Source organism: Diadema setosum, chromosome 6, assembly GCF_964275005.1.
Source record: "Diadema setosum chromosome 6, eeDiaSeto1, whole genome shotgun sequence".
Classification (NCBI taxonomy): Eukaryota; Metazoa; Echinodermata; class Echinoidea; order Diadematoida; family Diadematidae; genus Diadema; species Diadema setosum.
Window position 1 is genome coordinate 14494054 of NC_092690.1, and position 24838 is coordinate 14518891.

General features: G+C 38.2%; 1 protein-coding gene across 1 annotated transcript in view; it reads left to right on the forward strand.

Annotated features, from left to right (window-relative positions):
* LOC140229559 (roundabout homolog 2-like) overlaps positions 1 to 24838 on the forward strand; it is a 403949-nt gene that overhangs the window by 229747 nt on the left and 149364 nt on the right. Inside the window, exon 4 of the mRNA XM_072309806.1 lies at positions 17570 to 17602. Coding sequence (XP_072165907.1) covers positions 17570 to 17602 — 33 coding nt within the window. The remainder of the gene's footprint in view (positions 1 to 17569; positions 17603 to 24838) is intronic.

The window sequence follows — 24838 nt, forward strand, 5'->3', positions numbered from 1 at the left end:
TGTCAGTGATGACAAATTACAATCTCTAGTTATGTGTGTGTGTGTGCTTAATACATGTGTGTACTGCAGATTGGTGGCAAATCTGGCACGGGCTGTTACAGGCCAGTAAACTGCAGCCCCGCCAGTGGAGGAGAGATACCCGCATTGTGTTTCACGCGTTAACTAATGTTTCAATAACAGGCGTAGATGCGGTCCGGGGGTTTGAGTGGTTGATCGCCGGGGGCAACGCAATGCAATCTGCTTCCTCCTCCGTCTCAGCACCACGAGCTCGGGTGACGCTCTCGCCAGCATTCCAGAACTCCCGTGCATCGTCGTCGCCGAGATGCAAAATGAAATCAGAAAATTTCACTCCCTCTGCACATCTCACCTTTCATTCCAGCATGACAAACCTCTGTGTCCATTTCAATTTCCAATCACACACAAGCCAAGCAAAATCTCCCTTTTTTAGGGCTAGATTTGCAAGAAACTGTATATCCCTGATATGTATGGTATGGTGGCTGCATTTGTGGAACACCTAGGGTAATCATAGAAAGAAAAAAAAGATTAAGGATAGAAAAATGCTGGATCCAGAAGTGCACATTACTGCACCTATTCCAACATAAACAGCATTACTGTATTTAACCAATGAATGTGCTTTGTTCTCCCAATGGAGTGTACTCTAGAGTTTGTTTGTTTTTTTCACGGATTGGCACAGATATCTGGAAACTTTGTGGACTTAAATAGAGATTAGCTAATCCTCTTAATCACTATTATGTTACCATGGCAGTGGACTGAGGCACAATTCATGGCCTGATTGGGCTTGCTAAACTTGAAATCTAGATCAGCTTTGGATGGAGTGCTGTATACTGATTAATAATGTGTGGCAAAATAGACTAAAAGCTGTGATACATTAACCTGTTGAGGTCGAGCTGATGTTGCTACAACAGGCATTTCCCATAGACACCTTCCCCAGTGTACCCAGGACTAGTCTTTAATGGGTTAAGGAGTGAGGGAAGGTAATGACAATAATCCATACAAGGATTGCCAGTTTTCACACAAAAGCCTTAATTCAGGCCCCAGTAGTATCAAATCTCAGGCATTTTCATGTGAAAAGTAGCTTCATGTACATGTATTTCAGACCCTCTCTTTCATTCCAACTACCATTCCTGATCCATATATGTGACCCCTATCTCAATACCCACTACAAGAAGGCCAAAATAAATTTAGGTCTTTTTTCTACATAGTTTTGAAAAAACAGTAATCTCTAAGCTTTGAAATGATATATAAATTGATTGAATTGGACCCACCTTAACCTATTCAAAAAGGGATTGAAATAAGAGAGAGTTAGGAGGTACCATTTTATAGGAAAGGGTAAAAAGAAGATTTAAAGATTAGGGTCACTCCTCAGGTGTGCTGTGCAAAAGTATGGTTGAAAATCACATTGAAAGCAGTGCCTGTATGAAAAAATGTGGTCCAGAAAAACTGCTTAATATCTCAATTTTGGTTTTGCTTAAAGCTGCCAAATTTGACAGCAGGTAGAGAAGAGATTACTCTTCCAGGAAAGACAAACTTTAAAGATTTGAGTCAGTCAACCCAAATGACCATTTTGGTCCATTACAAAGAATCCTCATCAGCAACTTTTGTGGGTTTTGAGCTTGGTGGTCACTATGTACTGTAAATATATATGTATTTTTTATTTTGCATACATACACTTAGTATGTAGAAGATGAGCCCTAGCTGCTTTATATTCAATTTATGTTACAAAACATTCGTATCATGAAAGCTCCATTGAAGATGACCCTTATTTCTCAGTTTATATTTTTCCTTTTTTCCTCTTCTGTGAGATTTTCATGTGAAAAGTGTTCCCTTCTCTGCTTCAAAAATATATCTTTTTCTTCTCATTTAGCTCTTATGTACAATTACTTTATTGAAGACATAATTTTGCCTCCAATCTTACTATATAGCATCTGATCTCTTGGTTCTTACCTCATTCTAGCCTCTTTTACCTCCCCCCCCCTACCCATCCTCGCTCTTGCCCTCTTGCCTCCCATCTCTGCCTTTAATATCCCGTCCTCTCGGAGCCGATGTATCTCTTTCAACCAACCCGACTTGTGGTTTGCGTTAGCTTTCCAGACCCATCCACAACTCATCCCCTCCTCCTGGTGGCCAGATCATTGACAAGTCATCAGTGATGAGTTTGCCAAGGTTTGTGGCTTGCCTGACACTTCTCTCCCCCCCCCCCCCCCTACCAAGCCTCCATCCTGCGGCTTCTCATTTCTCCACAAGATGTCAACTTGTGGTGTTTCCTTTGGCATCTTGAAAAGAAGACAGGCAATAAAAATTAGAAAACCCAGAAAGGAAGGGAGAGAGTGAGTGAGACTATCTGAATTTATTAAAACTCAAGCCCTGTTGGTCATCAAAGGAAGCCTGCCAGAGAAACTTATGGGCAATTTTTAACATCATTATGTATTCATTGTGGTTGGTCTAAATTGAGCAATGTAATTTCAGAAGACACTGATAGCCATTCTGTCATGAATCAAGTGCCATCACATTTCTCACTTTTAGACACATCTGTGTCCCGGTTACATGTAGAAGGATCATCTTGGAATACTGAATTAGATTTGAGACTTTTAGCTGTTTTCGTGCAGAATTTCAAAACAAAATTTTCCATTCAGTACCCTTTTTAATGTTTGGTATGTTGCCGTCATGATCTCTTCATTTTCTTCTTGTTCTTCTGTTAACCAGAAGTGGGTATGATGATGCTTCCCACCTCGATGTAATGTTTGATATTGGTTCATGCACCCCGGGAAGAGGAACGCCAATTATCTCCAGTAAATGATTTATTACGGGGTAGAGCGTGCTGATAAACTCAGGAAGCAGTACGGCATACAAACCCAAGCTTTGCACTTTTAGCATGGATGCAAACACACCTAACATAGAGCTGTGGAAGATAACAGTCTTGTACGACAACATCTATGTGGTGTAGCTGTTAATTTCGGGTCTGAGGAGTATTGGGGAAATATGGGGGGGTGGGGGGTGGGGAGGGCATGGATGAACTTTGGATTATACATCAGGCCATGTCTGTGAATGGTGTGCACATGATTGCCTGAACCAGGAGACGAAAATGAGATGAAAAGGTCAAATGATGCTCTCCTGGAATGAGTTATTACATCTAAATATAGCTCAGCCTTTAATACAGCCTACCTTCCTATCTTATGATGAGGGGAAAATTAGACGAGGTAACATGTTGTGCTTGGCTCTGCGTTCTTACTGTATCGAGTGTTTCTGGGATTTTCGGGAATCCTGCCTGCGTTATACATAGTGGTTTATCCCTGATGATTAAAGAGGGAAACCCTCAAGTCTTAGTTCTCCCAAATATCCTGCATGAGTACAGAAATAATCCACACAATGTATTCTATAGAATTGCAAGAGGTACAATCCACACAATTTGTCAAAATGATATACATGTAGTATAGGACATGGTTTGCTGTGTGTGCATTTAATCTGTTATTAGTTGTATTGTCTGCTGGTCCATGTGTGTAATGATAAACCTATACAGTACTGTATACTTTGTCACATGGGGTCGGGGGGGGGGGTAGATTTCATAGCCCAGTTAACCAGAATACTGGTAAAGAGGTAGATTCCCAGCATATTCAAAAGAAAAAAGTCTGTGTATTAATCTCATCCTGATAACAGAAATACATTATTTGGCACCCCTTTATGTGGAAACTAATGCAAAATCCTTGTGGGTTAAATACTGTTTACAGTCTACATCTTACTTGCCAAGGTTTAACAGGTGTCTACAGAGAAATTCAACTAGGATGATAATATTGCTTTATAATGTGTGTAGTGAGCGGAGAGACATGCAAAGATGGAGTTAGCTAGGGAAAACTAGAAAGGGGGCAGTGATCATTTTCTCAGTCTGAGAGGTTAGTTATGAAAGCTGAAATTCCATGAAAGAAGGTAAGAGAAAAAATTATATCAATCCACATAGAACACAGACCGAAAGTGCTAGAACGTAGAGAAGAAATTGTCCTAAAACTTTGTATGTGAAGTATGAACAGCAAAAGAACCCCCCCCCCCAAAAAAAAAAAAAAAAAAAAAAAAAAAACAGTGTAGACATCTCTCAGAATTGATTACAAATGGTTTCTTGCTGATACTTTCAATGGAAATGCCCATTTTGAAGGCTGAAATGTTGCCATTGTTTTATCTGATGCAGTTAACATTCAAGATGATCATTATCACTCAATATCAAGCCACATTTGACTCGTCTAATTCACAGTTGTCCTTACAGTTTGTCATCCATTCCAATCATGAATATTTCCCACAGTCCCTTATATCAAGAACTCATTTTAGAGAGCATTGCATCAATTTATATTCATTGGGTGGAAGAAATAGAATATAAGATGCCACATCAAATCAAGCAAGAAGAATATCAATTTACAACAGTCTTCATTTGGGTATGTTTGTATCTATTTTGTGCTTCTTGTATGCAGGGGTTTAAGTGTGTGTGCATGCAAATATTTTGAGGTGACTGGGATTCAGTCTGGATAACCTATTCGCGTCTTGCCAAGAGGGGGCAGCATACATGCCCCTGGAACCAAGGGTACTCTTCACAATCTCATCATACAGTGTAGTGACAGCTAACAGGTCATCTCACAGCTACCTATAGCAAGCCTGTTCAGCTTTGAGGATGTGGTCTACATAAAATTACAAAAATCAGTTCAATGCAGCTGACATTTTTTTTTTTGGCACTTTTAGAAACATTTGGTTATTTTGACAAGCATTGTCTTTAGTCAATCCTTCATCACTTTTCTCATACCTCTCTTCATATTCTCCCTCTGTATTTCTCTGCACTGAAGGCATTTATTCATGGTGGATATCAGTGTATCACAAGTGTTTGTGTTATCATTATTAGGATTATTATCTATGTATTATCATTATACATTGGTCAACATAGGGATGCATTGCCATTTTCCTCATCATGATCATCATCGTCATCAACTTAATCAGCCTCACACTTGATAGCGATAATGATGTTAATAATCATCAGTAGAACTGGGGTTATCATGAATGTACCATATTACACACACAAAAAAAAAAATAACCTCACTCTGTTTACACTAGACTATCAGCAGTCAGGAAAAATTGTGAATTGAAGAAGGAAAAGTTTATAGGAATTGCAATATCGCAGAGCTGGTCATCCTCCTTATGGCAGCAGTTAAATCTCCATCCAGGAAGATATAGCAAGGGGGACAAGAATCTACTTGGTATTCTGTGAATCATTGTACATTCTCTGAGCTTCCTTCATATATAATTATATTAATTCTTTTTTTTTTTTGCTATCTTCTGGTTGAATGAGGGCAGTCAGGTCTAATTTGTGAGGCTGATATACTGGCCACTGCCAAATGATTGTCTGTATCTATTTGTTTCAATCGTTATATATCGAATGGATTGACAGTGAATAGAGAACACCATGGTGATTACCATTTAAAGCTAATGAATGACTAGGTTGTCTGATACCTGATGAGAACATTCCTTTCTTTTTTTATTGCAATGAAACAAATACAGCACATCAGGAAAAAAAAAGAGGAAAGTCAAATAAACATTAAGTAAGTCATGTGATATGTTATAGGAAAGCATGTGATGTGAGTGGTCTGGGTTATGTGGTTGTTATTTTGTATTACTCATTTTTTAAAAGAACTTCCGGTAATAATTCTTTTTTTTTATAAGATTTATTTTCATTATTGATTTGGCAACAAATATTTCATGGATATTCTGCTAAAAACAAAATAATAAATCAACCAGCACACAGTGAATATTTGTTATGATCTTTCCCCCCTCTTTTTTGTGTGTGTGGGTGTTCTATTTTGGTGAGTTTGCCTCTATGATAACAGTAAGTATAGTGTGCATATACTGGTCACAATTTCTCGGAAAGATGTGTAGCGTAAATATTGCAATAACTGCACACTAGTTCCCTTGATCTTATTAATACATCTTTCTCTTTAAGCAAATACTACAGCCTTCACTCTTTGTCCCTAGGGCAACCCCATGGTAAATGTTATCACTGCACTAAGCCAATCAGGAACCATTCGCCAATGTGTTTTAAATCCTGTCATATTTGCTGATGAAACTTTTATTGGCAATTTTATTATGAATGACATTGATTGGTTAGTAATCAATCAGTCCGAAAGATTACCTCTGTACACTGCACCAAGCAGGGCTCCAGCAAGAGTGAACGCACCAAGGCATGTGAAGAGTTAATACGGAGCTAAAGTGTAGTCATTGACACGCAGCGAAAGTGGCTAAAGGCTTCCTTGTGAGGTATAGAGTGCAATAATGAACATGGCCATGGGATCCCCTCCACACCCCAGGGACAGAAAGAGACACTTTATGACAAAATCAATGGCAGATTACGTTACAGGTGGCTTGGCCTCCCATGCTTCAGCCTGTGTGTAGTATCATCCCCAGGAACAGGCATGACCTGTGTGTAGATTAGACAGTTTTAAGACTGTAGGAGAGGAAACAGGGGGTTAATTCTTGGCATTCCTTACATGTAGGTTTCTGTGCCAATTGTGATGTGAGATGCTGAGTGCAGCTTGATTAGTGCACATAGAATAGCCAAGGTATAGCAAGTGAACAACTTGGCGCTTCATAGAGTATTCCTTTCTTTTATTAGATGTGCCACCTATTGTAAACAGTCACTGTAAAGGTACAAATTCCAGCGTTCACTGTCAATAAATGCATACATCCACTGAAGGTAAATTCTACATTATATACATCCAGGCCTTGTTGAACAGCTTGCTAAACCATGACTTGCAATGACAGGAAAACTTCTTCTTTTTTTTTAAATTTTATCATGTGTGTTGCATCCATCCTGATGAGTATAAACATTGGTCAGTGTTGTTTTCATCCAAAGATATTTTTCAGATGTTAATTTTGAGACATTGCTCACAATAAGAGATAGATAAAGCATTTTCATGAAATTATGCATCTGCTTTGTTCATTTGTACCATGACATGTGATAATTCAGACTTAATAGTACACTGACAAATTCAGTTTGCTTCACTATGCCCTCAATATGATGGTAAAATTACAAGTCAAAATTCACTCTTCTGAAGATATATGCATTCATGTTGAAGTAGTCAGAAGATATGATAATCATATTGACATGTTTTCAAAGAAATCAGGAAAAGGAAGAAAGAGCAAGAAAGCTAAACAAGAAAGGGAGGAGAGAGAAGAAGAAGAAGAGGAAGAATCAATTCCACAGCAAGTTGGGTTTGGTTTTTTAACACCCTGTACTCCTGCCTCAGCCTTAAATTGAAATGCAATCCCATGAACTCACTGTGTGAGGATGTATGCTAAACTGTGATTGGCTTCCCGAGAGTGTGTATGATTTGCACTTTGTGACTGGACAATGCATTTGGTAGTGTTGTCCAATCAGCCGTGACCTACTCACTCAGTGTCCATTGGTTGGTTGCTTGTAAGTCCCCAGCATGCTACATTGTCTACCATGGGGGTGTAAATGGATTTGTGTGTGAGGGACAAAACCCTTGTTGAATGTAGCTGGGAGTGAAGTACAGGGTTATCCATGCATCTGTTGACAACTCAAGATTCATTAACACCTTGCTGGTAGCATCAGTCCTGTTTACATTTACTTAGGGTGAGATGAAAATGGCTTATGAATATTTTATGAAGAAGAAAACACTATCATGCTGTTCCTAACCTAGTTCATGTCTCTTTCATTGTAAGATTAAATTAGAAGATAATTTCATTATGAAGAGAAAGAAAAAACACTGCAAGCTTTTCAGTTCTATACATTGTATGTCAAGTTTTGTGAGATGCTGCCATCTGCTGACAGAATTTTTGATGGAATTGCCTTTACCCACCCCACCTCTTTCTAGACATCCAACATCCTTCAGTGGTGGTGGTGGAGGGAGGGGGCTGAAGAAGGTGAGGGAGGGGAAGAGATATGGACAGAATTGCACTCATACTAAGTACCTTTATCATGGTTGGTATTTGCCACCAACTCTTACATTTGTGATGAGAATGTATCTGCTTCAAGTGATCTACTCTGAATATTATATTTCATTGCTTGTGATGCCATGGTGGACATTGACTTTTTCCAATGAAAAATTAGAAGAATACCTTCATCTTGGCTAAAGGTATCAGCATTAGAGTTTTAATTGAACACCTGCTGGCCGGATACAAATGTAACCTTCAAATAATTTCTGTAGGAATCCTTTAGGTGTAGATGAGGCTGGGAAAATCGGTAAATGAATTATGTCTTGATAATGTTGCACTGCATGCTAGGTAATCTTATGACCTTAGAGATGTTATTTTTTTGTTCCCTATTTTAGATTATGTTATCAATGCCCTTTTCTTTTGCAAATGTTAGCATTCACCTTTCTCTTCTGATATTTGTGGTCTTTTTTTTTGTTCTGTTCCTATAAAATGTAACTGGCATTACATTTCCTATCCTTATCTCTGTCTTTAGCTATGTTTCCTCTATCTGTACTCTGATTGTGTCCGTCTGTCCATCTCTCTGTTTCTGTTCATCCTTCCATCCTCTTCTCATTCTCTCTGCCCTTCTGTCTTTCCATGAGACTGTTTGGGAATGCGTTTCAACACTTCTTTGGCCTGTGTTGTCATTCCGTGTGATGGGCTGGCTGGCGATCGGCGGGCACACACCTGCCTAATTTGTAAAACAAGTCAGGCGGAGTGCAGTGAGCTGGAATGCATCCGCACTGCTCTCTTTTCTCTCACCCAGTGAATAAAGAAGGACATCTGGGGGTGGGGGTCTTTCTGTTTGGATAAAGAAAGTGTCATTTCTCAGGTCCTTTTCACATTCAGATTTTGAAACTATTTTCTGTCTTAGTCATTATAGGTTAGTTTGATAGTTATGTTCAGTGATATAGTGGCACTCTCATTATATCAAACACGGTTATGACAAAATTATAGTTACAACGAAGTAAAAATTCAGGCTGCAACATTTTCTGCTCTTTGTTTTTTATTGTGTATTTGTTCAGTTATAACAAAATTTTGATATAACAAAAGAAAACTGTCAGTCCCAAGGTCTTATGTTATTATGGGAGTCCTCTGTATTTATCTCCAGCAAACCATATACATAGGTTCAGAGATTTTTTTTTTTAACATGCTGGAGGCACATATCTAGAAGTAAAGAACTTGTGATATGTTCTAACATATATAGATATAATGTGCAGTAATTATATCTATTTATGTTGATGAAGATATAGAAGAAGATATAGAAGATGAAGATACAGAACCAGAAGCATGGATACAGGGCAAGGACAGAGATAGAGATATACAGAATGTGATAAGAATTCCTTCTCTAAAGGGTTAATCATTTCTTGAGAAATGTTGGACACAGTTCAGATGGAGTTTGTTATTGTCACCTTCATATGTGAGATGAAAATGTGCAACATGCATCCCTAATTTCTGTTCAATTAAAAATTTCTGCCAGTTGATCTTTTCTGTTAGAGAGAAAGGCAGCTGCTTAGATGGTACTTCTGTAGTTATGACAATGAAAATAGCACATGGCCCAGAAAGCTAGCTACACACATATCTTCATGATTTTACATCATTTTTTTTTCATATTCAATTCAATTCAAATGAAATTTTATTTCCTGTTGGAAATAAAATTTCCAATACAACTGTTTGTTATTGATACAGATTAAAAAAAACATATGGGAGGTAGATGGGGAAATTAATGTTTTCACTGTCATGATTGATATTATCACACTAATCAATTGAATCTTGCTGCAACATCATTCAGTGTTATTCACCTTACTCAGTGTACACATACATATCCTATTTTGATATGCAGATGTTTTGCAGAATGAAAAGTCTGTTATCTAAGCATGCTGAGAGTTAACTTGTGTAAAATAAACTTGCACATGTGAAAGGGTCTCTGCACTCTACAGAGTACTAATGTAGTTTTATGCCAGGTGACTTACCTGGGGGAACCCTGTTCTGTTCCATACTGGGTTCATTCAGTAGAAGTGACATATGTGAAATGCACTCAACTGGCTGTGTGTACATTTCACTTGGGGGCTTTCCCCAAAGGCTATTCTTGTTTCAGACAACCACCCCCTCTGACATCATCTAGTCTGCAATTTCAGACCCACACTGCAGGCTATAACTAATCAGCAGTAAAATATGAGCTTTTCCTTTCTATTCTGACAGGCCTTTTTGTATATAAGATATAACATGAGGCATTTTAAAATCAGAAAATGTATACGAAGGTGAAGTTCAAAAATCAAAATCAATCTAAATCAAAATATTTATCAAATACATTCATGCTGTCTCAGATGCCCGCAAAATGTTCTGTACAGCATAACCTCCTGGATAATAACAGAGCAAATTATGTCTTGTGCACAGCCTAGTTAAAGGGGATATGTGGCTATACTTGCTGGTGGTCATTGTCATAATACAGGTATCTATGCACACTCACACACACTATCACTCATGCTAACATGTACACACATGACTGAAGAATGAGGACGTTGCTCGTCAACGATGATGAAATAGTGGCCAGATTTGGGGGCTTGTCCTATTTTAGGGGCATTTGTCCTTCCCCCCAGGGCTTCGGTTCTTCCTCATCTCATTTTGACTCCAGGCTGTAGTATTCACAATATGCAATTCTTGCCCCTCGTTCCCACAATGTTGCACTTAAAGCCCCAGAATAGTGTATTGGTAAAATAAATGCCAAAATGTGGTGCAAAGTAAGTTATCAAAGATGAAAATTTTATTGGTAATGAAATACCATAGAAATACGAAGAAAATCACACAAGCATGTTAAACAGCTGGTGAAGCAGTTCAAGAAATATTCACAAAACTTAGTCTTGTTGTTGCACAGCTAATTTTGCAGGTAATGTATTTGTCTTCGAAGCTGAGTGCATTAAACATGGCTCCAATATCAAATCACAGTGCAAGCCTTGACAGTGTCAACAAAAAGCAACATGATGCTCGCCAGAAAGGCTTTAAAAAATACAAACATGGACCATTTATTACATGCTTTAGGTTCCAGAAGTTTCCCTCATAATCCAATGGTACCAACATCACATCAGTGTTAAACATCATGGCATGGTGGAATTGCACATACACGTAAGTAATAGATGGTAGTAATAGTTGCAATTTAAATAGTGCCAAATCCTTTAAATAATGCAATATGATGCATGGTAAGAACTACAGTCTTCATGTTCACCAGTATGCATATTCCTGTCTACACTGTGATGACAGGTAAGTCTACTGTCTTGTACGTGTAAAATGGATGGTCAACTTCTTTCTCAATAGAGTAAGTAAAAAAAAACAACGATCATAAAGGTAATGGTGGTGGTATAGTTTGCATTTAGGCCACACCTATTTCTCACAGGCCTAGAAATCATTGAAGTCATTCAATTGTTCTCTTCCTGAAAGTGGAAAAATTTGACACTATTCAGTGGCTTCCTCTAGCTGTACTTGGGTGCTTGGAGGGATGCCAGTTAGATGCAGTCTTATTTCAGTACTTGTGTCATTAGTAACATGCATTGTTTCTGTGTTATATGTCTAGCTGTTTGATGTGTGTCTGTCTGTCTGTAAGTCTGTATGTCTCTCACTGGATTCTCAATATGCCAGCGTGTACCCTGAACACACTCCTACAGAAGAACCAAAGCGGTAATTTCATGGCGTGCTTAAATGTAGCGACTCTGCATTATACCCGCCTCACCAAGCCTACTCTATGTGTGTTCTCCTCCTCCTCCTCTTCCTCCTCCTCCTCTTCCTCCTCCTCCTCTTCTTCCTCTTCATCCCGTGCCCCCCCCCCCTCCCTCCATTGTGAAGAATTTGAGCACGCTTGATTTGTACATTTCAATCATTACTAACATTGGGGGATTCCAAGGAGTGGAGTGATCACACAGCGGGGTGCAGTGTGGGATGTGGTCTTCGTTCCTATGACTAACACTTGTTCAGCATTCCTTCTACCAACTCCCTCATCCTACCAGAGTATTCTTTTTTTTTGCCTCAAATTGTACTTTTTTCCCCGAAAAAAAAAAAGGAACGGAAAAGACTGAAAAATAGTTGTGATTAATCATGACGTGTTGTTTCTGCATATCAAATAAAGCTCTCTCTCGGAACATTTTGTTTTATAAAGAGAGAAAGATGTGGCAGATTCCGATCAATACAAATCCGATCACATTATGTTGATATATTAATTCTATCAAACACTTCATGTTGCTATGTGACAAATTATATACAGAAGAACAACATTTCTGCATTACTTGTCTTGATGTAGAATAGATTTGACTGTACTTTATCCCTCAATGCACTATGCTGCTGCTTTTGGCTTGATGTGGTAGTGCATTCTACTCATATTTCAGGTCTATGTAGATATTGGACCATGAAGTAACATAATAACTTGCTTCAATTCATTTGAAAGTTTGTGATTAAATTTCTTTCAAAGATGCATAAAATATTCTTCTGTTCTTTTGATTTATCGTGAACATTTACAATGAAATGACAACCACATGATTGTATTACTTAGGTTTAATTTCTGTTTTTATTGGTGATGCAATTATTCATTTAAAGCAATATGCATACTGAAACGTATTGAAATCTCAAAGGTAAAATGTGAAGTATCCCAGTGTGCTTCTGTTACTATATTTAGAAAGCATCTACACAAAAGCATGAACAAACCATTGTCAGCTTATAAGTACCTTGCCATTCCTGGGTAGCAACAGATCCTACAGAACCCATCGAAGACAGGCTGATTTTGTTATGCCTATGTTTTTCATAGCCACCTGCCAGAGTATACCTGGGTCTAGTCTTCATTGGGTTGAAGGGTTTTCTCATTGGAAGGTTTAGACAACTATCATCAAAATAAAGCCCAGAGAGTTAGTTATATGTAATGCTGTGTACAGGGGGGGGGGGGCATACACAAAGCAGGTTTTCCTTCGACTGTCAAGATTTCACAGCATGGGGGCGGTGTTGATGGCATGAATTATTGATGCCAGTCAGTTGCAAGCATTAATCATCACTAATGTAGTGTGAATGAGCACCACCCAACAGGGCTGGACTCTTCATTTGATATGTCGTGGTAATCAGGCTTCAAATTTGATATGACTTGTTTAAAAGACAAAAATACATCTTTTCCTTTCTTTTGCTTTTTTAATCATTTGTTGTTAGGTTTCAACTCCATTTAAGAACTAAGTTGAGAGTGTACAGGTTTTTCATGTACCATAGTAACGAAGGGAAGTTTTAAAGAGAGATATCTGGCCACAGTCAGGTGAAGACAATTGGTGACATGTTGAGGTAAAGTCACTTACCACAAACCAGCTTGGCTAAGGACTACTGGTTTGTCTGGTCAGAGTGGAGAATGGCATCTGGAGAAGATTGAATTCCAGAGTGTCTGCAACACAATTTTTTTTTCTCTGTAGTGTGTCATGTTTTGTCTCTCCTCTGGGAGAGGGAGGAAAGAGAAGAGGGCAAGAGTAGAAGCTAGAGAAAAGGAGAGGGGGTTGATGGAGGAGAAAAAGGAGAAAGAAGAAGAGGAGTCCAAGGAGGAGAAATGGAAGGAAAGAAGAGGGTTGAAGGGGTTACGAGAGAGAGGAGGATTTGAGGAGGAGGAGAAAGGTGAAGAAATTGGGAGCAAGGGAATTGAAGGAGTATTTTTATTTATTTATTTATTTATATGTTTTATTTTCACAGGGTGGCTCCATCAGTGGGTTAAACACTGTTGTTCTTGGAGGCCCTGCATGAACACATACATACAAATAAACACATGATAATCATACAATACCAACATCAAAATCAAATTTGCAGTATCAAATCTGTAGAAGGGGAAAGGAGAGGGAGATGGAGAAGGAAGAAATAAAGAAGAAGAAAGGGAGGAGTAAGAAGGTGTGGTCATGTGCACAATCATTACAAGTGGTAGCCAGCTATGAAATATCTCCCATAAACATTCTACTTTGATGGCTCTACAAGCTACCAATGTGTGAGGAAAAAAGGAACATAGATAGAAAATGGCTGCAATCAGCCCTTCTCCTTAGCCTTACCTTTCATTGGATGTAATGATAATGTATAATCATTAAGATTCTTTTTTCTATGAACAGTTATCTGTAACATATTTTTCTATAGTTTTTTGAGTTTTTATTCAAGTTATTGATCAATTTTAGTATGTCTTCTAGTTGTGAAAACAAATCAATATGAAGCCTGTTTTCAATTGTTCTAAAACCTGAACAGGTGGAGTGAGAAAACTATGTAACTCTGAAGAGTGAGATTGTAAAGCAGCTGGTACAGTCCTCAAAATCTTCTCATGTACACACTTAGTCAATATCACCCATTGCAGGAATAGACAGCACCAAAGCATAGCCGTTGTTATGCATAGTTGGTTTAAAGCCATTGATATTGCTTGTACAATGTCTAGCAGTGAATAATTTCATCTTTTATTGTTTCTATTAATTTTGCCATAATTGAAATTCCATTGGTAAGAGTATCAAAACATTATGAAGTCATTATGTGCATATTTTCATACTTTGAAAAAGAAATATTTGTAATGGTCGACAGTGTGGAGTTCCATATTTCCATATGCTGTCCCATGTTACTAGAAAATTTATCACCTGTACAATATATCAGAGGATTGTTTGGTATGTTCAGAAAAAGTTATGAAGATGGATGGTTCATTGTGCTGGCCAAATATGTTATAACATATGCCATCTTGTTTCAGTCTCCCCAGCAATTACGAAGAAAATTAAGGCAGCGTGTGAAGAATCACACAGCAACTTCTTTTTTCCCTTGAGGTTTCCCGCCGAGAGCAGCAATGCACCAGCGTCGAATGGTTTGATGAAGTCGGTGGTGATCTGAAGTGTCGGTGGTGGCGAGGTGGTCGCCTGGCGACCAGGCTGCCATCCCCAATCATAGCGACAGAAGTAACGCATTCGATAAGCGCCATGCTTAGCTAGTCCACGCACAGCTGTCATATTTATTACAAATTAATTCTGATTGACGCATCCAGCCATGCAGAAGTTTTTTGTGTGTATAAGAGTCTCCTGCTTAAACTTTATTTTCTGTCTCCCCCAGTGAAGTACTCACTCTCTCTACTCCTTGCTGTCTGATGGGAAAAGAGGATGAAAGTGGCCATTTTTGTTCTGTATGTATGAATGTTTGGATGTATGTATATTTGTTTGTTTGTATGTATGTTTGATTGTATGTATGAATGTTTGGATGTATGTATGTATATTTGTTTGTTTGTATGTATGTTTGATTGTATGTATGTATATAGTATGTATGTATGTATGTATGTGTGCGCTTGTATGTGTGTATGTTGGGGGGCATTGGTAAATGCTTTCAAGTGAGGAGTTTCTGGGAACACTCGACTGCTAGCTCACCATACCATAAGCACCACCATCCACTCATTTGCATGATGATGATCAAAGCACTATCATTATTATTAGTGTTATCATCATGTGCATTTATCATTTATTACTGTTATTATTGTCATTATCACCATTTCTGGCTGTTTCATCAGTGCAGTAGGCCTGGGTCATGTACAAGTTACATCAGGAAGGGGTCTTGTTGGTGTGGTGGTGTAGATAGGACCAAAAAGATGTTTTAAACTCACAGATATGGATGGTGGTGTGCAGAACTCATCTCTTGCCTGTGTCTGACTCTAAGATTACAAGCACATAGATTTATCTTTAATATTGATTTGTCTACCAATATCATATCAGAGCAATTTAGTGAAATTTGTAGGCCATGCTCTATCACAGTCCTTAGTATTCTAATTGGTATAATAACTTCAGAGCTATGTAGAAACTGTCGCTAAACACCTGAACAGAATAGAATAGGGCTTCATCGCAAACTTGGTATATGTGTCGCTGATTTGAATGTCTGTACCGAAAAGCAGACATAACCTTTAACCAGCCATAGCAGAGAACCTATAGCTGCAAGCTAGAAAGGGATGCATTTATTGTATGAAGGCATTGGTAATGGAGAATCTCACACCTTTCATTTGTCTGTGTGAAAACCAGGGTCCCAAGCCACAAGTCTTAGTTCTTCATCAACAAAATGTAGAATTGCTCACGGGGCTAAGATACCATGAAGCCTCAGAACTGCCTTCTTTTTCCTTGGGAACTTGTTCAATTCCTGATATTTTTTCTCCTCCAACAATGGAAAGTGAAAGAGATATCAAGATTGGATTTGTAACTCGCTATTTTTGTTGTAGAAGGTTTGAGGAGATGGTGAGTTCCACGGGGTCCAGCTTGCCTGTGCTCCTCCTCGTATTGCCTCGTGAAGAAAGGCGGGATTGTTGTTTGTGTGTCGGGAGAAAGCGATACAGCAGCGCTAGAAAACATTTGGCTTTGGTTTAGCCGGGCTTAAGAGATCAGGGACTGTGTTGTGATATTGGTGAGAAAACAGCCGTAGCTGCCGTGTTTACCCGCCCTCAATGTTATTTTCGCAAGTTCTGTTACGCTAAGTTCCTTTAGAATGTTGCCCGGTGTAAGAGATGTATGTGTTTCTCCATTCCATTTCCTGGAGCACCGTTACAGTATCGACACTCCGTGTTTTCCCACCTCCTCTGTACTTTTGCCATCTTTTTCTCTGCAAGCTCCATTACAGATCTCATTTAATCAAATTTGTAAATATGTTTAGATGGTGCTCATGACATGCAAACAAGAATGGTGGCATCTTGGCTGATTTCCTATCAGAGGAACGTAGAATACCACGTTAGCATCAAGTAGCTTGTTTACACCATGTTATTCCAATCAAATTGACTGAAGGATATTGAGTAATGTACACGCATCAAGCCTTTTTATCATGCCCCTACCCCTTGAGGTTATTGTGCCATCAAGATCCTCTTTGTGTATTCCGCCCTGTGTTTAAGGCATGAATTCAGTGCTAGCACACCAAGAGGTTGGGGTAAACAAGCAGGAGCCAAAGGCGGTGTTACTAGGAGGAGAATACACAGTGAGGTCATTTCCAATCTAGTCTAGATAACACACCTCGGCTGGATGGCTGGTGTGAGAGGCAAGCCTGAAAGCGCTCCCTCGAGCACAAAGTTATGTCGGCAAATTACCTCTAATCGCATTTTTGCACATCGCATCCCTGCCTTGTCAATTTTATGCCTGAAATTATTTTTATCAATATACAAACATGGAGTTCAAGCGCACTTTGTTGCCTTGGCTGCGCCAGTAGTATTTCCTGCGTGTACATTGCAGTGGGGTTATGTAAGGTATGTCCAGTATGAGAGGTGTACATGGTACATTTCAAGATGACTATGAGTCTTAGGAAGGCATGGACATGATTGATGTATGTCCGTCAGATTTCCCAATGGCTTTGCTCTTTTTATCATAACATTTGTGAACCAGAAGTCTTTCTAGGTTCATGTATTTTCCCTAGGCTTGTGCCAGCATTTATATGGGATATTCCAAACTCTTTATCATCAGAATAGATGGAATACATAATTAATTGCTGATTTATACTTGCTTTTTTTATTTCTGTGAAAATTTGTTTCAGAATACATTGATAGTATGGATGTTGGCCGTTTAATACGTTTCCATGACGCCAACTTTTATGTTTTGTTTATTTGATGCAGGTGGAATGAAAGTGGACAAAGTCAGAGAAGCTGGTAAGAATAAAAAATAATCTAATGTAGAGATAGAATCTAAGGTAACTCATGATCATGGTATCACCATCTGGGCAGAGGGGAGAAAAATTGGCATCATAGTGAACAGAGGTAGGACGGATACCAGTTTCATCGAGGTGATGTCTTTCGCATCTCAACTATTAATGTATGAGCCATGGCATCAGACTTTCTTCTGTGCTAAGTTCTGGCATTTGTTTTGGCAGTGACCCAGGATTGGCTGTAAAACACTTAGGCGATCCATGCCACTGGTACAACAATCAGAAAGGTATGGATGTCACTTCACATATGAATGGAAGCACTCGAGTCTGGCTGTGTCGCTAATTATGCAGATGGTAGAACTAGCCATCTTACCCCAGATTCCATCTCATCAATTGTCTTGGTGGTATCGCCATGGCGATGCATCATCTGCGTGCAGTGTGGAGCAATGTTGAAACAAAGGCAGCAGACATTGTGGGGCAGTACATCGAATTACTGCCAGACATCCTTACCGCACCACTACCAAAATTCATCAGTTAACTGCCACTGTGTGTCACAAGTGACGCGAGATCCTTAGAAATTGACTCCTAGAGACAGCTTATCAGCCCTCATTAGAATTGAAGTTAATTAGTGCCCTCCACTTCATTAAGGTAAAGCTTTTGCAGGTCTCCCCTCCACCCCCCCCCCCAAAAAAAAAAAAACACCAAAAAAAAAAAAAACATGCACACATACTTGTTTCTACTGAATTTTATCTGAAGATATATATTTTCTTATGAGAAAAGCATGTGTCAAACTTTGTTTCAAACTTCAAATGAGTTTTGCAATGCAATATGAATCAAAACACATTTCTTGAATTGGCATAACACTTGGATTAACTGTATAACACACTTCTTAAAGTTAAAGAAAATTTTGCACTGTTCTTATCTTTTTAAAAAACTGTTTAGCTATCTGTTTCATTGCAAATGGATGTGCAGCATGCTTTATGTATTTTCATGATGTTCATGCATACACATAAATATTCTTGTGTATGTGTTTGTGTGTGTGTGTGTGTGTGTGTGTGTGCAGAAGAAGATTTTGACAGACCAGATGAGTGAATATTTGTAAAGTTCTGTTTTAGTTGATTTGGAATGAAACAAAATGAAATGAATTGTATGTTGAAATTAAACAACAAAATTTGTATTTTTGAACAGCATTTTCATAAAGGGCTTAAAAAGTATATTTCAATGTACCTACAAGTCTTTCGGAAAGTAAGGCAAGTATTCATAAGGGGTGAATAGTAAGAGTTAATGTTCTAGAAATTATTTTAAGTGAAGATCTTTCCAAAATCCAATAATTTCCTGCATAATCTTATTTGATGGAAAGCAAAATCATGACAGCATTTTTTTGTGGTTGAAAAACATAAAATCTGTGAGTCATCAGATTGGCAAACACAGGAGTCTTCATCAGGGCGGGGACACAAGATTAGCTGTGGGATTACTGCACGGTAAGGGGCGTCAACTTCTCCGTGTCTTGGGAGCATGAACATGAGGTGTAATTTTTTTTTTCTGTCTTCATCATTTGCTGAGGCTGGATGCAGAGGAAATCCTCTCACAACAGATATTGCTTACGATGTCAGATTAGCTGTGGAGCAAGAATTGATAGTTATTCCAAACGTGCCAGAACTGGAGGGAATATTTTGTCACTAATTAAGCATATTTGTCATTATTGTCTCCTAATAGCATTTTTATCTCACTCATAGAGTGTGATTACTGGAAACAAATCACTTTTTATGCATTTGTGGCTCACTTTTTTAATACTCGGTATGTGTATGTGAGAAATCCATTAAAGATTAAGAAATATCACAAGAAACAACTATGTGTACAGTTATTTGTGGATATTTACTAGCAATATTGATTGAGGTTGCAAACAGGCATACCTTTTCTCAAACAATGTAAATTTAAAAATGACCCATTTAACAAGATATCTTTTGAACCAATCTGAAATTTTTAGTGCTTTTGTACTTCAGTGGAGCTGCAACTGGAGCAAATTCTCTCAGAATTTTTCAGTTAGACTCGGGACATACGGTTGTATCTCCTATTGCTTGGCTTCCAGTATTGTGACGATCGTTAAGCAAATTGGTATAAATAAAGAACAGTTTGCATTTTCATTTGAAATGTGCATTCTTTTATGTCGGTCAAGGCCCACTGCATTTCTTTTATAATGTGATGAATTTTTTAATGTAATGCTTGCTTTACTGACTACCAACAGAGGGCGCTAGTCTCTTCTATGACAAAGGCTTTTGTTCATAGATTTGCATTCCTTCGCAGTTTATGAGTAATCAGCTTGAGCTCCCTTCTTACATGGACTCCATAGCGAATGGCTGCTTTCCAGACAGTGTGATTGTGTGCTTGTCAATCAGATGTAAAAGTTTGATTAGGATTCAAATGAAGGTTACATCGAGTGAATTGATCTGAGTTCTGATTGATCCAGGTAATGTTTGATAAAGGTACAAAGGTAGAAATTAGACAAGCTGATGAAGCATCCAGGATCGGATGTGAAACCATTTTCAGAATTAAAAACAGTCAGTCCAGATGAAATGATTTAATTTTGCACCTTTATATTGAGTGATGAAAAAATGTAGGCCCTACAGATAAGGGAAAATGGAATATTGAATCCAAAATATAGATTTTATCAAACTTAATAAGGAAAAAGGAATAACTGAATCCAAAATATAGATTTTATCAAACTTAGGTCGAGATATGTTTTAACGTAATGAAATGGAGGGAAAGATTCTTGTAGCCTTTTTAGTAAAAATTGTGTTGTAAATTTTATACATAATCATATCCTTATATTGTTTTCAAATAGTATAGTGACTTACTTCAGGGACTTTGTCTGACAATGAAATTCTTTTTAAAATGTTATGTGCTAGAGAGTATTGGCAGTAGAAAAGAGCATGGATGTTTCACAAGCCATTGATTGTAGACTGAGCGCATCAGTTGGTAAGGTGTCATGAGGGGATGTGTTAGAAATTTGTCATCGTGCTCTATTCTCCCAGATCTCACCGTGGAATTCCAGGCCAGCTCAAAACACGTTAGCAATGCAGCCTCCAAACAAGACGGGTGCATTTAGGGTTGCCAGTGTTTACCTGCTGTCGGCTAGAAAATTCACAGACAAAAAGTTTGCTACTGCAAGCCACACTCCAAATACAAGACATCCATTTTTTCCTTCGTAGTTGAGAAGAGTATGCTCTATTTCACTCCATCTCTTACTGCTTTCTCTGTCTTCTCTCTGCTCTCCTTTAAAGAGAGCGTTGTGGTAGTTCACCTGGCGTAGTGAAGTAAGACACATATCTCTCCCACCTTACACAGATGTCTCAGAGTCGTGGGTCTTGTTCAAATAGATCTTTGCAGTATCAGCCGCGGGGTTGGAGTCGCTCTACCAGGCTGGGATCCTGTCCTTGGAAAAAGGGAGGAGGGAAAATCAAAACTTTACCAACCATCAGGCCGCATGCTTCATGAGAAATGCTGGCCAGATTTTTTGGGGATGTTTAAACCTAATATCCCCGTCAGCCGGTGGATATTTGGAAAGAAAGCAGTTTGGGATTAAAAATTTTTATTGGGTGAGAGGAGGAAAGATGTAGCAGGGGCCCCTGTGGGGTCAATCAATGTTTCTTTCAACCTTCCAAACTTTTCTTTGTCAATTCTTGAGTCGAAGTGAGAATGGTTGGTTTTTATCCAGGATCTCTTGGAATTATTTTCTTTTCTCATTCAAGTTTTAATGCTAAATTTTTCTGACTTGCACCTTTATGCAAACATTAAATTGGGTTGCACAATCACATAGCATAAAAGCTTACTGTTAAGAGGAGTATCTTGGAAGCTAAAAAAATGCACACACACACACACACACATATCTTTCAGCAGACATTGTTTATATGTATATATGTATGTATGTATGTGGGTATATATGGATAGATAGATAGGTAGATAGATAGACAAACAGATAGATAGATTCATACATACATATATACATACATATACATAAACTATAGATAACAATATGCCTTGCTGAAGATTTCTGTGTGTAACAGATTTACATCAGACCTGAAGCTATCCTTTGACTTTACAAGATAACTCCTCTCCAGTGATAAATTCACGATAGTAAAGAGAGCTTTCATCTCATTGGTAACATTATCTAGACTAAAAAACATTCTTCTATGTTGAGCTCAAAGCAGAATACATACAGATTTACTGGCTGCTAGAATGTATGTATATATTGAAGAAGTTTGTGTGTAGTCTTCAAGGTATCATGCCACTCTACACTCAGTGTCACACCTTGCTTTATGGTGACAAGTTATAGCTCTCTCTCTCAAAAAAGAGAAAAGGAAAAAAAGTTGGAGCAATGAAGTGGTTGTCAAAACAGTAATTAGTGTCACAAACAGGATCACTTGGCAGTAACTGTAGTAAAGCTGCTTTGATCATTCAGCTGTGGTCTGTCTATGCAACCCCAAACCACAGGACGAGGAGAAACCATGGAAGTTTTGGGCACGTCGGTGATCCACACCTCGCCTCTTTGCAACCTGCTGACAAGAGACACAAAACGATCATTTTGGGGGTCGGTGTCGACCCTCTTTGGCGGTCTTCCTCCCCCCTAGCTGACAATCAGAGATCCTTCTAAAATGAGATCTTAAAGTAGTGTTTTATTCTTCCCCTGAAATGTGTCCCGCAATCTTGTTCACAACGAGGAGCAAAACTGTGATGGTTGAATTACCGCTATCGTCTCTTTTGTAGCGGGCAATTTTTCCTCGCCCCTGTGATCTGCTGTTTACTGTAAATAGATGCAATTTAAAGCTTCCAATTAACTTTATGTCGTGCTATCTTCATTCATCCGGACTAGGAAAAGTGTGGGCCCTTCTGTGGCAGAATGACTCAGAAGAAGAGTATGTTGGAAGAGAAAGAAATAGATAAAGAATGCTTGTATCTAGATAATTGTACACAGATATTGGGTAACTGCAGTTATGCTGCTTCGGAGCAAGAAGGTCATTGACTCATTTGGTCTGTTTTGCGCAGTTGTTATATCTCTGCTGCCACATTAGAAAACTTTTCCTTTGCTTTGTCAGTTATAGTCACATTACCATGGCAGCTGTATTTTGGTAATGAGTTCATAGGATGCCATGTTGGTTGGTTTACGCTTTTTGCATATTGGAACATTGCTCTCATATCTTACTCTTTATTTTATCTTCGATCTGAAGCATATGAGAAGATGTCAAATCTTAGGGATAAGGGCTTAAAAGGTACAGTCGGAGCTCATTGTCAGTCAAATTTAATTTCCATCAATGTGTCCATTCACCTGTTACATTCACATTTTGATTATCTTTTTTTTTTCTCCTGCAAATCTTGATCAAGTATCAACTTTCATCTTCCAGGTACTGTCCCTCTGGCTTTTTCCTCTCATTTTATTTCAACTGCATTGAATAGACTGTGTTGACCTACTATGTTGGCAAACTGTGAGCCATCTGATGGTCAAACAAAACTGATGTGTCAGCCGTGGTCTGCAAATATAGTCTTGATTGGCTGCTAAGGTGTGTTTTAAGGGAGGATGATGGCAGTGGGGATGCTGTCTTTTACCAAAGAGCATTTGGAGCTAAATGGATCCCTGGCGTCCGCACCACCCCGGGTCAAAATGATGATTAAGACATTCATCCACCCCAGGCTATGTGTGGGGATAGGGGTAAGAGTGTAAACAGAAACCAAAATGGGGGAAAAAATGTTTCAAGACTTTAAGATAGCATCATACTGTCTCTGTATGGCAAACACTTTAGGCACACCAGACAGACAAGATGAGAAATGGACATACATAGTCTTTCTTCAAGTCTATTTCATAGCTTCTCGTATGCTCTATGTATGCCTACAAAATAGAAAAAATGGCATATAAGTATTGAAAATTTAGCATTCACCTATACTTGAGACAAGCAATGTGTGATAGGTAGGAAAGAGTAGATTGGTTATTGTTTTTCTTTTCATTTCATTCTTATTATGGTCAAAGATAAAGTCGTACTCATGCATGCTTGGTAATCTAGACTAGTTGGAACGTAATGAAAAGTGGAGTGTTTGGCTATGCGGTCTTATCTATCAGCAAAGATTTACAATGAATGTTGACATATTTGTATGCTAATTATCTTGAGTGGATCCATTCTTATACTTACACCAAATTCATATGCTAATTTTGTCTGAGCTGAGAATGCAACTGTTTAAATTGTCACCATCATTTTCATGTTCTGGATACATTAGCACTTGCTCGCCAAAAGAAACATTGATTTTGCTTCAAGGCGTTTTTCATTAATGGACAGGCTGTACTAAAATTATTTGTTTCAATTTCATAGCCAAAGTAAATTAAAGCAGCATATTGTTCATGAATGGTTTAACATAGAATGCTGAAATTATATGAATATCAACCCAAAAAGTTCATATTCAATAACAAACTGGGACATCACTTATTTAGAGAAGTGCAAAATGTCTTCATGTATTCAACAAATTTCTTGAAAGCTAGCTGTATTTCAAATATGTATATGCAGCTCTAGACAGTAACTAGTTCATCACATTCGTGGGATATCAATTTTGATTTATTATCCCCATTTACTTGACACAAAGAAAGAAGAATACATGTCTTTTTCGAATGTCAGAAAGTGATTTCTACATGTTTGCTTTTTTTGTCTTGATCAGTAAAAGAGTATGCCTATTCTACATATTTACTATAAAATTGGAGATTAATTATTTGCTTTTCTATGTCTAGATTCTGATAGAATATCAAAACTGGTTTTCAGAAGAAGACGTGTTGATGGAAAACTTCATGAGACAATGTTCTCTGAATCCTTAAACAGCCTGACAGTTTCCAAATAAAAGAAATAAATGCATGAAAAGATGAAGTATCAGGTCTTAAAAGTTGCCCTATCTGCATTTCAGATAGTTATGTATTTTGGTCACTATCATATTCTCTAAACATTGCAGAGTGAATTTATTTCATTGTTTATTATAATATAACATCTAGGAATGACATCTAATATGCATTATGCTCAAAATATTGATTTGGTAAATTAGTAATTGGTAATTATGAATTCAAGCTTTAATGTCACATGGACATGTTAATTTGTTTATTTCATCGTCCCCAAGGCTATAGACAGATGTAAGCTTTTGAGAAAGAAAAAGGATACGCAAGTAATATTTCTTATTTGTCTCCATTCAAAGCAAAATTAGAGCTTGTTTGATT